This window comes from Ptychodera flava, chromosome 2, assembly GCF_041260155.1.
Source record: "Ptychodera flava strain L36383 chromosome 2, AS_Pfla_20210202, whole genome shotgun sequence".
In the NCBI taxonomy this organism is placed as follows: Eukaryota; Metazoa; Hemichordata; class Enteropneusta; family Ptychoderidae; genus Ptychodera; species Ptychodera flava.
This window is the reverse complement of record NC_091929.1, coordinates 9,029,884-9,043,891: the sequence shown is the minus strand read 5'-3', so window position 1 is coordinate 9,043,891 and position 14,008 is coordinate 9,029,884. Positions and strand designations below refer to the sequence as shown.

The 14,008-nt window shown below is 38.1% G+C and overlaps 1 protein-coding gene across 1 annotated transcript; it reads left to right on the top strand.

Moving 5' to 3' along the window:
• The first annotated feature begins 6,175 nt into the window (after positions 1 to 6,175).
• LOC139152776 (uncharacterized) lies at positions 6,176 to 14,003 on the top strand. The gene is made up of 6 exons (XM_070726110.1): positions 6,176 to 7,665; positions 8,740 to 8,958; positions 9,308 to 9,375; positions 10,305 to 10,408; positions 12,333 to 12,442; positions 13,497 to 14,003. Exons 1-6 carry the CDS (start codon positions 7,345 to 7,347, stop codon positions 13,641 to 13,643), a joined length of 969 nt encoding a protein of 322 aa, XP_070582211.1. The 5' UTR covers positions 6,176 to 7,344; the 3' UTR covers positions 13,644 to 14,003.
• The last annotated feature ends 5 nt before the right edge of the window (positions 14,004 to 14,008 follow it).

The following is a 14,008-nucleotide window of genomic DNA, read 5'->3' as shown; positions in this document are numbered from 1 at the left end:
CTTCATACAGTTCGGAGGCTATTGAGAAAGCGACAATTAAATTATATGATATATCGTCGGGGAACATGTTTCACTTCGAACCTGACTTTCTAAATAACTTCAGCTGATTTATAAATCGGAAGACTATATTAGGAAAGCGATCATAATTAGCGTAAATATCAGATAAATCGTTGGAAAACGTTTTTTGCTCCAGGCCAAGTTATAATTCAAGTTCAAATTTGAGAAGGCTATTTAGAAAGCGACAATTATTGTAAATATCCGCTATATCGTTGGAAAACCATTTTCATCTTGACTGTAGGCCCGACTTTCTAGACTTCAGCTAATTTATTGATTTCAAAGGCGATAATTATCCCTTTTCATCTGCGTTTATCATTATTAGGTAGTTTAGCTTCCAGAGGGACTAAACGTAGTTTAGAAGTGACTTTCGGGAATAGATGCGCTTCTTACTCCGTTGACCATAAAGGCGCGACTCTGCACATATCGGATATTAACCATCCAATATCATTCTAATGTCGATACTAGACGATACTATAACAAATTGCCTTGTGTCTCGTCACTCGGGGTCTGTGAAATCGCAGATATTCATCGATGATATCGGAAATCGATACTAGACGACACTAGACTCGAAATGCATGTCAGGTTATGTGGCGGTCGGTGAAATCGCCGATATTTACCCGATATTTATCGGTATTGTCGGGACTCTAATATCGACACTAGAATAAATTGCCTGTAGTCTAGGTCTGTGAAATTGCCGGGATTCTAGTATCGATACCAGACGAAACTAGCATGCCTGTACATAAGCCTGTGTCTCGACACGCCGGGTCTGTGAACGTGAAATCGCCGATATTTACCCGAATTTATAAGTGATTTCGGAGCTCTAATATCGATACTGGAATGAATTACTTTGTGCCATGGCAGGTCAGGGCTTTGAAATCGCCACGACTCTAATATCGAGGCAATACTAGAATTCTTATCTTGTGCCTCGAGACGCCGGGCCTGTAAAATCGCCGATATTTATTCTATTGAACGGTTCACATCAATGTTCAAGGAAATTGATTGGTTTCTTGTGATCAACTGCGACAAGGCTGATGAAACCTGAAACACTTCAAGTTCTTTTTTTAGGCGTGGTCGATATAATTGCCGCTGTCAAATTGATCAGGGTGAAACAGAGATCCTTGCAACGGATTACCAGTGAGATACTGGATGGTATCAGAGAAAGAGATCATATCCTTCAGAGAGTGAAATCAGCAGGTGATACATCTCTGCTTCAACACTTTAGGGCAGTCAGAAACAAAGTTGCTAGATTCTCGGCGAAGTCAAAATCAACTAATCTGGGAAGAACAATGCAGAACTTTGGAAAACCCTGAAAAACGCAGGGGTGCCATTGAAAAGTGCTGGAAAGGTTTCAGCAAATAGTGGCTCAGTCACAGATGGAGGAGTAAGTCTTGATAGTCTGAGAGTTGTCGATAAATTCAATATTTTTTTCTGCATTATTTATTGCTCAATTCCCGGTCGAAAAATTGCCAACAGATTCAGGCAAATATGGCCCTGATCACGTCAATATGTTTTACTAACAAGGGTGTCCAAATCGACTCTTTTATTTTGTCCATTGTAAGCGAATCCGAAGTCTGGAGACTTATTCCTCTATTAAATTAAATATTCACAAAGCCACTGGCTTAGAAGGCATTTCTGCACAGTTTATTAGAGACGGAGTAGAACAATGAGTTACACCATTAACTCACATAATAAATCTCTCCATCCATCCCATCTCATCCATCCTGCATTGTTCCAGCTAACCTTCAGTGTGCTAAAGTGGTACCAATTTTTAAGAAAGGTGAAAGACCTGTTTTAGGCAACTACAGGCCAGTCTCGATGTTATCTGTAGTTCCAAATTGTCAAAATAAATTGCCTGTCTTCAACTAGAAAAATGTCTTAGTAATGAATTCAGATTCAGATCATATTTGGCTGACAGCCAACAGGTGGTTACCGTGAACTGATGTATACTTCATCGATGAATCGAATTAATTGTGTTGTTCCTCGAACAAGGGTCGATATTGGGCCACCTACTTGTCAATGACAAGTGTTCGGCTGTCGATTTTCATCTTTCATTGTATGCTGATGATTCTACATTACTTGTCTCTGGAAACAATCATAGACAAATTCAAGATAGATTGGGCCTAGAATTGCAAAGTTTAAACAATTGGTTGATCGACAATAGATTATATTTGCATCTTGATAAGACTCGTTCGACTCTTTTTGGGTGAAGCCACAATATTAAAAGAAGCTGTTCCAAACTAAACATCACCTGTAATAATACTAACATTGTTGCCAAAGACATTTATTGCTACTTGTTTGTCAAAGACTAAAGGATGAAAACATAGTCAGACGCGTTATCCAGAAAGCGAATTTTAGGCTCAGATTCCTTTATCAACGTAATTTGCTTGATTTTGGCATAAGGAAAAACTTGTAACCACGCACGGAGGGACCGACCGTGTTGTAGCCAATGCTGTAATTGACGAAAAGTAAAGAACTATTTACAGTGTTCTTGTCGCAAGATCCGACAATGAGTTCCGTGAGCTTTTTTCCGTGTTTTGGTATTTTTTCTATTATTATTTTGTTTCTCTGTTAGTTGTTGATTATGCGTGTGTTTGTTCACTGTCATTTGAAGTCGTGTAATATTTCGGAATTCACTGGAAATAAGTCTTAGGACTTTTCTGCTTTAAAAAAATGCACAAATAGCTTTTGATCGTGAGTTTTCTGTGTTAAACTACTTTGTTTACTCTTTTGAGCAAAATAAATATATGAAAAATAACAAATAAAATATCGACGTTGTCAGGACTCTAATATCAATACCAGAATGACTTGCCATGCCACACCGGGTCGGGACTGTAATATCGATACTAAACGATATTATATATTATGACTTGCCTAAAGTGTAGGAACGTTGGGTCTGTGAAATAGTTGATATTTACCCTATATTTTTGGCGATTTCGGGACTCTCATATTGATACTAGGCGATACTACAGAATGGCTTGCCTTGTGTCACCGCACGCCGGGTCTGTGAAATAGCCGATTAAGATTTGACTTCGGACTCTAATTTCCGTACTGGACTATACTAGATTTGTCAAATCGCGGGTAAATATCCGATATACATCGGAAATGTGACCAACTTACAGATCTCGATACAAATAATACTGAATTTTTCATACCAGGGTAAACATCCGACATATATCGGAGATTTCACCAACTAACAGATATTGCCAAGCCTGACTTCCTAAAACTTACTTTTCCTTTGAAACTATAGACGGTACAAGACTTGTGAAATCGCGGGTAAATATCCGACATATATCGGAGATTCCACCACCTTACAGATCTGGCCAGACCTACCTAACCTCGATATATTACAGACAAGGGTTTTTATCTCCCTGTCTGTGCCTGTATATCGGAGATTTCGACACTAGACGATATTAGACTAGTCAAATCGCGGGTAAATATTCTATATATATCGGAGATTTCGACACTAGACGATATTAGACTAGTCAAATCGCGGGTAAATATTCTATATATATCGGAGATTTCACCACCTTACAGATCTGACCAGACCAATCTAACTTCGATATTGTATGGTCCAGTAGCCGTAAATATCCGATATCATATTTAAGGTAAATGTCACGGTGACCTGACTTTAATATCGACACTAGACGATATTAGACTAGTCAAATCGCGGGTAAATATTCTATATATATCGGAGATTTCACCACCTTACAGATCTGACCAGACCAATCTAACTTCGATATTGTATGGTCCAGTAGCCGTAAATATCCGATATCATATTTAAGGTAAATGTCACGGTGACCTGACTTTAATATCGACACTAGACGATATTAGACTAGTCAAATCGCGGGTAAATATTCTATATATATCGGAGATTTCACCACCTTACAGATCTGACCAGACCAATCTAACTTCGATATTGTATGGTCCAGTAGCCGTAAATATCCGATATCATATTTAAGGTAAATGTCACGGTGACCTCTCGTTCAGTTAATAGAAAGCTATCGAATTCGGAACCGACGAGCATTCGGCCACAAGTATTACCTTGAGCTACGCTTCTATGTTAAACACACATGTATAAAAGTAATTTCTTTAAAACCAGCATCAATTTTTGCACCGATTTAAATGTTCCCAATAATAATGACTTATCCACACTCACATAAAGCTCTGCGGTATTGAATTGTGAACCTCCCGGTTTGGTTGACCATGGAGGCATCAAAATCTTTTAACGTGCGGAATTGCGTTTTTGTTTTTTATCGTTTCTAGAAAGTTTAGCTAGAAGTTTAAAAAGCAAAATTAGAATTATCTAAATCTAATCTTAACCTAGAAATTTTCGCCAGAAACGATAATTATCTCTTCTAAAAAGCGTTGTACTTTTAGAAATTGGCTGAAGTTTAGAAAATCGGGCTTCAAGTGATTCAAAAAGGTTTTCCAATGATATATTGGATAAAAACGATTTAGTATCGCTGTCTAAATAGCGCTCTAAATTTAGAAATTGCTGAAGTTTCGAAAGTCGGGCCTGAATCGTCTTCTGAAAACCATTCACAATTTTCTTCATCGCAGATTTTTGGACTACTTCACTGCCACATTTCTCTACTTCGTGACATTCAATTTCTTGCTACGGTAATGTTTAAAATTCATACCATGAACTCTTCTCAAGTCGCATTTTAGTTTTTGATTTTGAAGCTTTCCTCTATAGGAGAAATGCTATTATTTTCTTGGTTGTACCATAGACCTTAAAAACTTTTTAAGGTCTATGGTTGTACCAGACATGGATGTATTTTTTACACCCATGTACCAGACTACTCCTGCAAGCACTTTGATACGTTTTGGGAAACACAGATGACAACACAAATGGTGTACAATGGGTGTGAAACTTTGATTGCTATAAATACAGTCACATGCTAGGTTCTATGATCAGTGTGGGTTGTTTACATTTTTCTCTTTGGAGACCGACATTATTTTCTTGGTTCTACCACAGCAGACAAACAGACAAAAACTTTCATTTTGATGACATTTGATACACAGGATGACGTTGACGGGTCTTTCTAACCTCAGTTACGGACGGCATGGTCGCATGTATGTCCTGGTGATTTTGTTTAGAAAATGTTTTCCCTCGCAAACCGATATAAATTTCCTGGTTCTACCACACTATTTCTACAAACCAGCAAACTACTTGAGAAAACAAACTGGCCCTGCTTTCTAAAATTCAGCTAATTTCTAAATTCAGAACGCTATTTAGAAAGCGATAGTTATCGTTTTTATTCGATATGTCATGGAAAAATTGTTTCACTGCAGGCCCGACTTTTTTTCAGTCCATTTTTACTGTGAGCACGCAGTTGGGAGGTGGTGGCATGCCCGACAACATATTTGATAAGGCCATTAGCATTAATTTGCATTAATCAGCACAAATGGACGCGAGCGTTGTGGAATTAAAATAATCTCAACACCTTGGTCATTTGAACTGTCGTAGTATGGTTACTTTTATTAAAATTAGCCTTCACGTCACACATCTGGTATATTTGTCATTTTATAGCGGTGACTATTCGACAGTCATTGTTTTTGACGCTAAAAATAAAACAATTTTTCGACCGAAAAGATGTTTCCTTTGCTTATTCACAGCTACATTTCTCTACTTCGTGACATTCAACTTCTTCCCCGTTACAATTATCAATTAAAAAGAAGGTATACTATCTAGGGGTCATATTTAAGCTTTGGATTTAAACTTACTTCTGGGGAAACAGATAGTATTTACTTGGTTCTACCAAAACTGCTGCTACAAGCTAGAACATTTTTATCAGCTATCCTGGAAAAATTGTTCCAAGTCAGGTTGGCACGCAGCTAGGAGATGGCGGCCTGCCCGGCAACATATTTGATAAGGCCATTAGCATTAATTTGCATTAAACAGCACAAATGGACGCGATCGTCGCGGCGCTGAGATAATCTCAACAGCTTAGTCAGAACCATGGTAATATAGTTACTTTTATCATGAAGGTACCTCCATGCTTTTATTTACGTTCGTCTTCACGACGCACATCAGGTTTATTTATCATAAACACTAGCGATGGCTATTTGACGATAGTTGTTTTTGAAGATCAAAAGAAAATCTCAATTTTTCTTCATCTCATTTCCATACTTCATGACATTCTATTCTTGTCCGTTGCACTGATCAGTTATATAGGAGGTACTATCTCGGTGGGGTCACATTTGAGCTTTGGATTCATAAAACTTACTTCAGGGGGCAACTGATAGTACTCTCCTGGTTCTACAGGACTGCTGCTACAAGGTAACAGACTTTTATCCCATTTATCCAGGAAAAATGTTTCACTTCAGGCTCGTCTTTCTCCATCTTTTACCGTGAGCACGCAGCTGAGGGATGACAACCGCAGAGGCAACACGTTTGATAAGGCTATTAGCATAACTTTGCATATCACTGCCTAATCAACAAATAGACGCGATCGTCGTGAAACGAAGATATTCTCAACGCACCTTGGTCATTTGAAAGCGATAATTATCTTTTTTATCCGATATATCCTGAAAATTGTTTTTCATTCACGCCCAACTTTTTAAACTACGGCTTTTTTCAAAATTTCGAACGCTAGTTAGAAAAGGGATAATTATCGTTGTTATCAGATATATCCTTGGAAAATCTTTTAACCTCAGGTCCGACTTCTTGAATTACAGCTAATTTCTAAGTTTAGATTGCTATCTAGAAACGATAATTATCGTTTTTATCCTGTATATCAGTGCTTTTAGTTTTCAGCTAGTTTAGCTTCCATAAAAAATACACGTAGTTTAGAAATGGCTTCAGGAAAAGAAATAATGCTGCACCTAACTCGGAATAAAAATACTGCAGCTGTCACTTTTTTCAACAGATGAAGTTCTGCCCATATTCTGTATTTTTATTTCTGACATCCTGTATGATAAGAGAGCATGTCAGAGTCAGAGCAAAACAATATGTTACTGTCAAGAAATCTGTGTGTACCAAACATGAAAACTCAAATCACAAACGCCATAAAACAATTAGTGGAAGAACCCTTCCCCCTAAAAATTAAAATGGAGTGGAGGATTAGATAAGCTAGAAGATAATTGTATTCAGTCATTGTTTATTCATTAGGGAGTCATTTTATATAATGTGACATTTGCATTGTGAAGGTCGTATTTCCATAAGCAAACTTCTGCCTTTCAAGTAACATTTGTATTTTGAAGGTCATATTTCCATATGCAAAATTTTTGCCTATATAATCAAGTCACTCAATCCGGTGATCAGTCAGTTCTCGCTGCAATTAGATGCCAACCCACTTCCAGCTGCCAGCCACGTTCAAAAGTACAGTTCTTTCCGTGAAGATCTCTAGCTCGTACAACATCATGGTTCGTCGACGGGGTCTGCGTTTTCGCGATGAAGAAGTGCATGCACAGATTACCGCTGTCAACAGTGATTCTTCCGAATTGGATGAACTGGAGTCTGTTCTCCAGAGTACACAGGACAGCGAACCTGAAGAAGCTGACGACAGCGATGTCAGTATGTCAAGTGCCGTTGAAGTTCAGGCTCGAGCTGAAACATCAACTGATCAACCTCCGCCTAGCAGCACGTCATCTCACTCCATCAACGTAAGTACTGCTGTGTCTTTTTAAAGTCTTAGTGAGAAAATGACTACACTTGGCCGAAGTAGACCCGGTTCAAATCTGTGATTTGTGAATATTTTAGTTGGGTGAACGCGATGCTATGATTTATTTTTATGAGAATGTCTTGAGTAAGGTTAACGCTGAACGAGGAGTTTCTCCCGGTGAATCGGGAAGAAACTAATATAACTCACTACTGCGCAGACTCAAAGGTAAGGCTTTCAATGCGACAATTGATAGGAAAACCTTGCCTGCACTGTCGAATTCCAAATAGGTTTGTTATAAAATAGGAGAGGCACACAAGACACTTACAATTTTTTTTTAACAATTCACAGAATTAAACCGAGTCTAGGCCGGGGGATACAATGTCCTACGTCGCCACTTCTTGTTCCTATGACGCCGCATTTTGACGTACCTATTTGCTGTTAAGGCAAGAAAAGACCTACACTGTCTATTCTGCCGGCAATCGATGTGTTACGGAGGGAGCCTGTGTTATGTAGCTTTATTGATATTTTTCCATGGTCACCACGCTCGCCCCTTAGTGATCATGCGTAATTTCAAAGATTACAAAACGCTCACACCTTTGCAATGCTACTGCGAATACTTGGAATTCTGTCCTAGACTGCACTGGCCCCCGGTAAACAAGCTTTTCTCACAGCTGAGTGACTGGCTGGCCAATTGTTCCCCCCACGATCTATGCACCAGCCTACCGCGCAATTAATTATATGTTTTGAGACTTATAAGCCAACAGACATTGAGACAAGTATACCACTGTCCCCTATACACTTTTCTTATGAGATGTATATATGTCCCCGATAGTAGCTAGAGTGTGTAAATAAACAAATTATGTAAATTAGAATAAATCTTGTTTACAAACAGGCTCCACACTACTAAGCTTATCGTTAGAAGTTGACTGCGACAATGTCAATTACACTTGACAATGGAGTTACAGGTGTTAATTAAGCATATCATAATCAAACATGTATTTAGAGACATGCTGGCTGAACATTATCAAACAGGTGTGAGAGATTTGTTTACTGACGATTTTATTCTGTTCTACAGTCAAGTGAAAGAGGAATCCTGTCACCATCGCTACTGCTAGCAAGCACACCTGAGAGTAGAGACCCACTTGTGAATCAAATTATTCAAGAGTTTCAGAAGATGAAGGAAGACCTACTAAAAGAAGTACATGAGCTTAAGAAGGATCAAGAAAGAAGCAAAGATAATGGACAAACCAGAAAGAGAAGAAGACAAAAAGTTCCTGTTCCAATTGAATGTTCTGTGAGTAAACAGTTTTATGAAATTTCAAAGTCAAAGGGGCATCGTATGGATACTCCTGGTACATGCTATTTTCAAACAATACAAGTTCAATTTGGCATGTTCTTCCAGGAGATACAAGAGGTAACTTTTCGGTGTTTTTACTACTAAGGCAATAGCTTTTGTTTTGTGTGCCAACCATATTTTTAATATCAAATGACAACACTTCATTGACTTCACTGATTTTGTCAGCTATCGATTTTTATTCTAAACCAAAAGGATACTTGTTAAAGTAGAATCTCATTTGATACATGCTACATTGACAATCCAGGCCGGTGTAAATTTACCAGCATTTTCTCTCTTTTTATTTCAGAATGCCGTACATACCACATATCGTGAACTCATCAAAGAAGACTTCAATGGCTTTGATATTTCAGAAGGGTAAGTGCTGTATACTAGGTACAACATGAATAAAAATTCCAGCAGGGCTCAATGGTAGAAATGAGTCTTCTGTATGAGTCTTCTTTATGATTCACAACTACTAAATTAGAAATCCAACCAATCATGACACGTAAGAAGACTACTTAGGCCTTTCGAACAATTCTATATTTTGTCAATTCAGCATGTGGTTTGGTTGCTCAGGTTACATTACTATAACTCTCAAAAGGTTGATTTCCCACGTAACCTAATCTTCAGAGTTCAGTCCAGCATTTATACGGCCGTCCTAAACATTAACTGCTTATTGTACTTACCGCCCTGGGTGTGATAATCTTGCTTTACCCATGAACCTTCTATGTCAAGTCTAGGCGAATTACTTAAGACAAACAGCTGATTGGACATGTTGTTTTTGGTCCCATAATCCAGTTACTGAGCCTACATTGTCACAGAATTTTGAATATGGTTTCTTTGAGTATACATTGACTACAGTTGAGGAGGTAAGAATAGACAGTATGCCAGTTGCATTTTTGTCAGAGGATGTATTTGTTTCAAATCTTGATTTCTGAAGTGTGTGACAGTGTTAACCATCATTTGCACATGTATTTAAAAACTCCTGCTTGGTGTATACAAATCACCTGCATCATATCAGTCATTCCCCTTTGTGAGCCCAAGGTCCTGTATAGTATCGATCGATTAAAAGGTTCCACACTGGTAAATTACAACCTCTTCACAGCTTTCATTATTAAATAATTAATTATGCTTGTATAATGCCTGAGTAAAATCACAAGAATGAATCATAACGTCCTTTTTGGCTTCATAGTGTTATTAGAATAGTTTGATAATCACAAAACATAAAATTATAAGTTCTTGGAAACAATCTTGGATCCGAGACTGCCATTTGAAGTAAGAGAATTCTTTTTACATTCCTGTAGGTGCTCTGTCCAATCGCAGCACAATCAGGCAGTGATTAAAACACTTGTGAAGGAAGTCCGATGCAATAATGGAAAGGAGCGGTGGACAAAAGCTGTCATATCAGGTAATCAGATCTGTGGGTTTTTATCGGCGCCCTGCTATTGTCAGTGCAATTTTTGTCTATATTGTTCATGTGATCTTATTGCTAAAATTTGCTTCGTATATTGTCATTAAAATTGTTACAATACTATCAATAAGGTATTTTCACCTCATTAAAGCCACTGTAGCTTTAAAGCCGCACTTTTGAAAAGTTTTAAATCCCAGGTTCTCGAATTGGCCAGTACGATGTTTTATTTCTGTAATATTAATTACACAAACTGATCTCAACCTTTTGTCACCTTTTGCTAATCCTGTAAACAGTTTATACAAGCGTTTGACGGTCGATTCAAATCGCCAACGGTCATTGTTTCCCCACCACAAATGCTCGAATTTCCCATAAAATTGTCTTCCAGTCGCGTTAGACCTTGAATATAACCACAGAGTTCGAACGGCAGCAACTTCGCGCCGACTGCTTGGCAGTCTGTCTGCATCTTTGCGGCCGAGGAAAACTAAAAAGTGGCATTTTCTGGAGCGTGTGCCCCCGTGTTGCCTGTTTGTGAACCCCACCATAGCTTCGCGTCCTTTTAAAGCCGCACTTTTCAATCCCAGGTTCTCGCATTATAGTAGTTCTCCTGCCATCAAACAATTGGCCAGTACGATGTTTTATTTCTTTAATATTAATTACACAAACTGATCTCAACCTTTTGTTACCTTTTGCTAATCCTGCAAACAGAGTTTATCCAAGCGTTTGATTGACGGTCGGTCCAAATCGCCAATGGTTATTGGTTCCCACCACAATCGCTAAAATTTCTTTTAAATATTGTCTTCCAGTCGCGTTAGACCTTGAATATAACCACATAGTTCGATCGGCAGCAACTTCGCGCTGACCGCTTTAATAGCAGTTTTTCTGCGTTTTTTTGCGGACGGGGAAAACTAAACAATGGCATTTGGTGTGGTGTCCACCTATACACAGTGAACGCCGCCATAGTTTTGCGTCCTTTTAAAGGGAGGTTCCTCCTCTCAAGGAAGCTCCGCCTTTAGCTCTTGTTGAAATTTGTCAACATATTTATTTTCTCTGGTTTTCTTTACACTCTATTGACTTGAAGGATATAGTCTTTTACCACTGAAAAATTGGACAAGTAAATTTAAACTCTAACCGTTATTTTGATTTCCCACCATTTTTAAAAATTGCTGATGTTGCAAAGAGAACAAAGCATATGATGTCTCAGTTGTAATCTTTAGCACTGTGCAATATATTAGACGAATATGTTGTTTCTGTGAAGATTCCCATGCATATATGCAAGCGTACTGATTTTGCTTTATTAGCATGAGGGCGCTATTTATGTTTGGGCAAATATTTATTATTCACCTTGCTCAAAATTGCACATATAGTCGCAGTGGACAGTTTATGGTACCTGTATAACCACCCCTCAATGTGTACATTCCAATGAAGTTGTTTCAGTTTGGAAGTAAAATCACAAAAGCAACGCCTGTAGGCAGTCGGGCTCTCAAATATTAAATTCTACAAATATTTTCTGAGCTACAGCTACAGCTTGTGGGGGCTGATGTTAAAGCTCTTGGATACAGAAAAACATATTTCACGTGTCAGTTTTTCGAAAATCATATTGTAATTTTTCCCAATATCACCAGTGTGCTTCTTTAGTTCCAAACTTTGAACGGTGACTCCAATCCTCATTGTTGCTTTGGTGAGAAAATGTGTCAAAGTATAATTCAGGAAAGTTTGAGCAAAAGTCTTGGTCTTTCATAGACGTGGTGCAAGTCTGTGGGCAGAGAAGTATCAAAACATACAAGAAATTGAAGGCGCTCTCTACATTCCCCCTCTTATAATAGGAAATAGCCGAATGCCGTTTATTACATGTATCTCAAAATTTTGTTCCGATTTTTTAGCAAATTATGATTCTACGTTTTCTTCTTATTTACATGAAAAGAGGGATGTGCCCGGTATTTCCGCAGTTTAAGAGATGATGGTACACGGAAGACAAATGGAAAGCTAGCTCAACATCGCTCAAGAACCAAACTACATGCAAGAAAGCAAAGGGTAAGTTAATAGGCTTCAAATATATCTTGCTTGCATTTTTCCTGCCGTATACTGATCCACAGGCATTTCAAACAAGGATGTTTTGTGGCTATTAATAGAAATACATGTAGACTGTTCTCTTAATCACAACTAGATACTTATCTATATTTAATTGCATAGAATGCGTAACTGTAACCACGATTTGATAATATTTCTGTTCAATTTCTGTTCAAAGTAAAACGCACTTTTTGTCTTTTCCTCGAGATTATGTTGAGATATCCATTTTGTAATGTTGTCATTGAAAAAATGAATCTAACTCAGGCTAAATTTGCTAAATCAAAACTGTAAGAATCATTTATCAAAAGTTATATTGGCAAAGAATTTGTTATCAAGGGTATTGACAGTATTTACATATTGTAGGTTTTTGAATGTGACTCAGTCCTTTTGATATTGAAATTTTCCCTAAAAATGATGCCAGATTGCCATGATGTGATGACATAATTTGCATTCACTTATGATGTTACCATAGGACAATATTTCAGTCAAAAATGTACGACATTTTCACGCGTGCATAACATTGTTGGTCAGAGTATTTTGGTGAGACTAGAAGTCACTTGACCATAAGACTTGTACAGTAACCAATCCATGTTATGTACATGGTGTTGACTGGCTGAATACAAGAAGCCGAATAAAAAAATCTGAATTTGATGTGTAAAACATAACACTGATTAAATATCAAAGTTATCCCTTTAAATATACAATTGGTGAAACGATAACAGCTATTTTAGAAAATAAACAAATCTTGAACATGCTGAAGACAGTTGACTTTCAATTCATGAAATATTCCATTTTGTTAGGCTACTGGATCCATATGCATTGCAGTAATCAGTATAAAAATACGCAAGCCTGTATGGCCTTAAGTCCCCGACAGAAAGAAAGGGGATAAAGTGTTAACATTCAGACTTTCGTTAACGATAAATCAGATGTCAAATACTTCTAGTATATGGAGTTAAATTCCTTCCATAGTCGTGATACATTGAAACTCTACATGCTTTTCTTCTCAAAATTGCTTCAGAAACGAGAACGGCGCTTGAAGGCACTGGAAACAATGATTGTTCAGACGCGACAAAGAAGAAGGCCAGAGCTGTTCTTTCGGATCTTCAATACCATAGTAGTGAAGAATCAGAGCAGGAAGGTGACCGGGGTAGGCCGAAACGCGTAACGCGGAGACTCCCTTGGGAGAGAAAAGAATTAAGAAAGTTGAAGGCCAGCCTCGACGACGAATTTAAGACGACATGCACAGCAACCCAGCGCCGTCTGCTTGTCGACGTTGAACGCGGCCAGGTTACGTCAACAAGGCCAATGCCAGTTGATGCCCCTAAATGGGCTGCGAAAGAACGCTCAGGACAGTCAATGTCGTCAAACTCACAATGAACTATTTGAAATATTATATTCTCAGTGTGGCAAGTTGGTAGTTACCTACCTATTTAGCTAGGGATTTGACATCTTGTCTCGAATTTTGATGGCGGTTTTAATGCAGACTGTAAAGTTGACTTTTTATGATTTGCTGAGTGCTTTTAGATAATA

Excerpts from the sequence above, each read along its gene's own strand:
- LOC139152776 (XM_070726110.1), top strand. The coding sequence starts at position 7,345 with ATGCCAACCCACTTCCAGCTGCCAGCCACGTTCAAAAGTACAGTTCTT. Across the intron at positions 7,666-8,739 it reads CGTCATCTCACTCCATCAAC|TCAAGTGAAAGAGGAATCCT; the intron begins GTAAGTACTGCT and ends TCTGTTCTACAG. Across the intron at positions 8,959-9,307 it reads CTGTTCCAATTGAATGTTCT|AATGCCGTACATACCACATA; the intron begins GTGAGTAAACAG and ends TTTTTATTTCAG.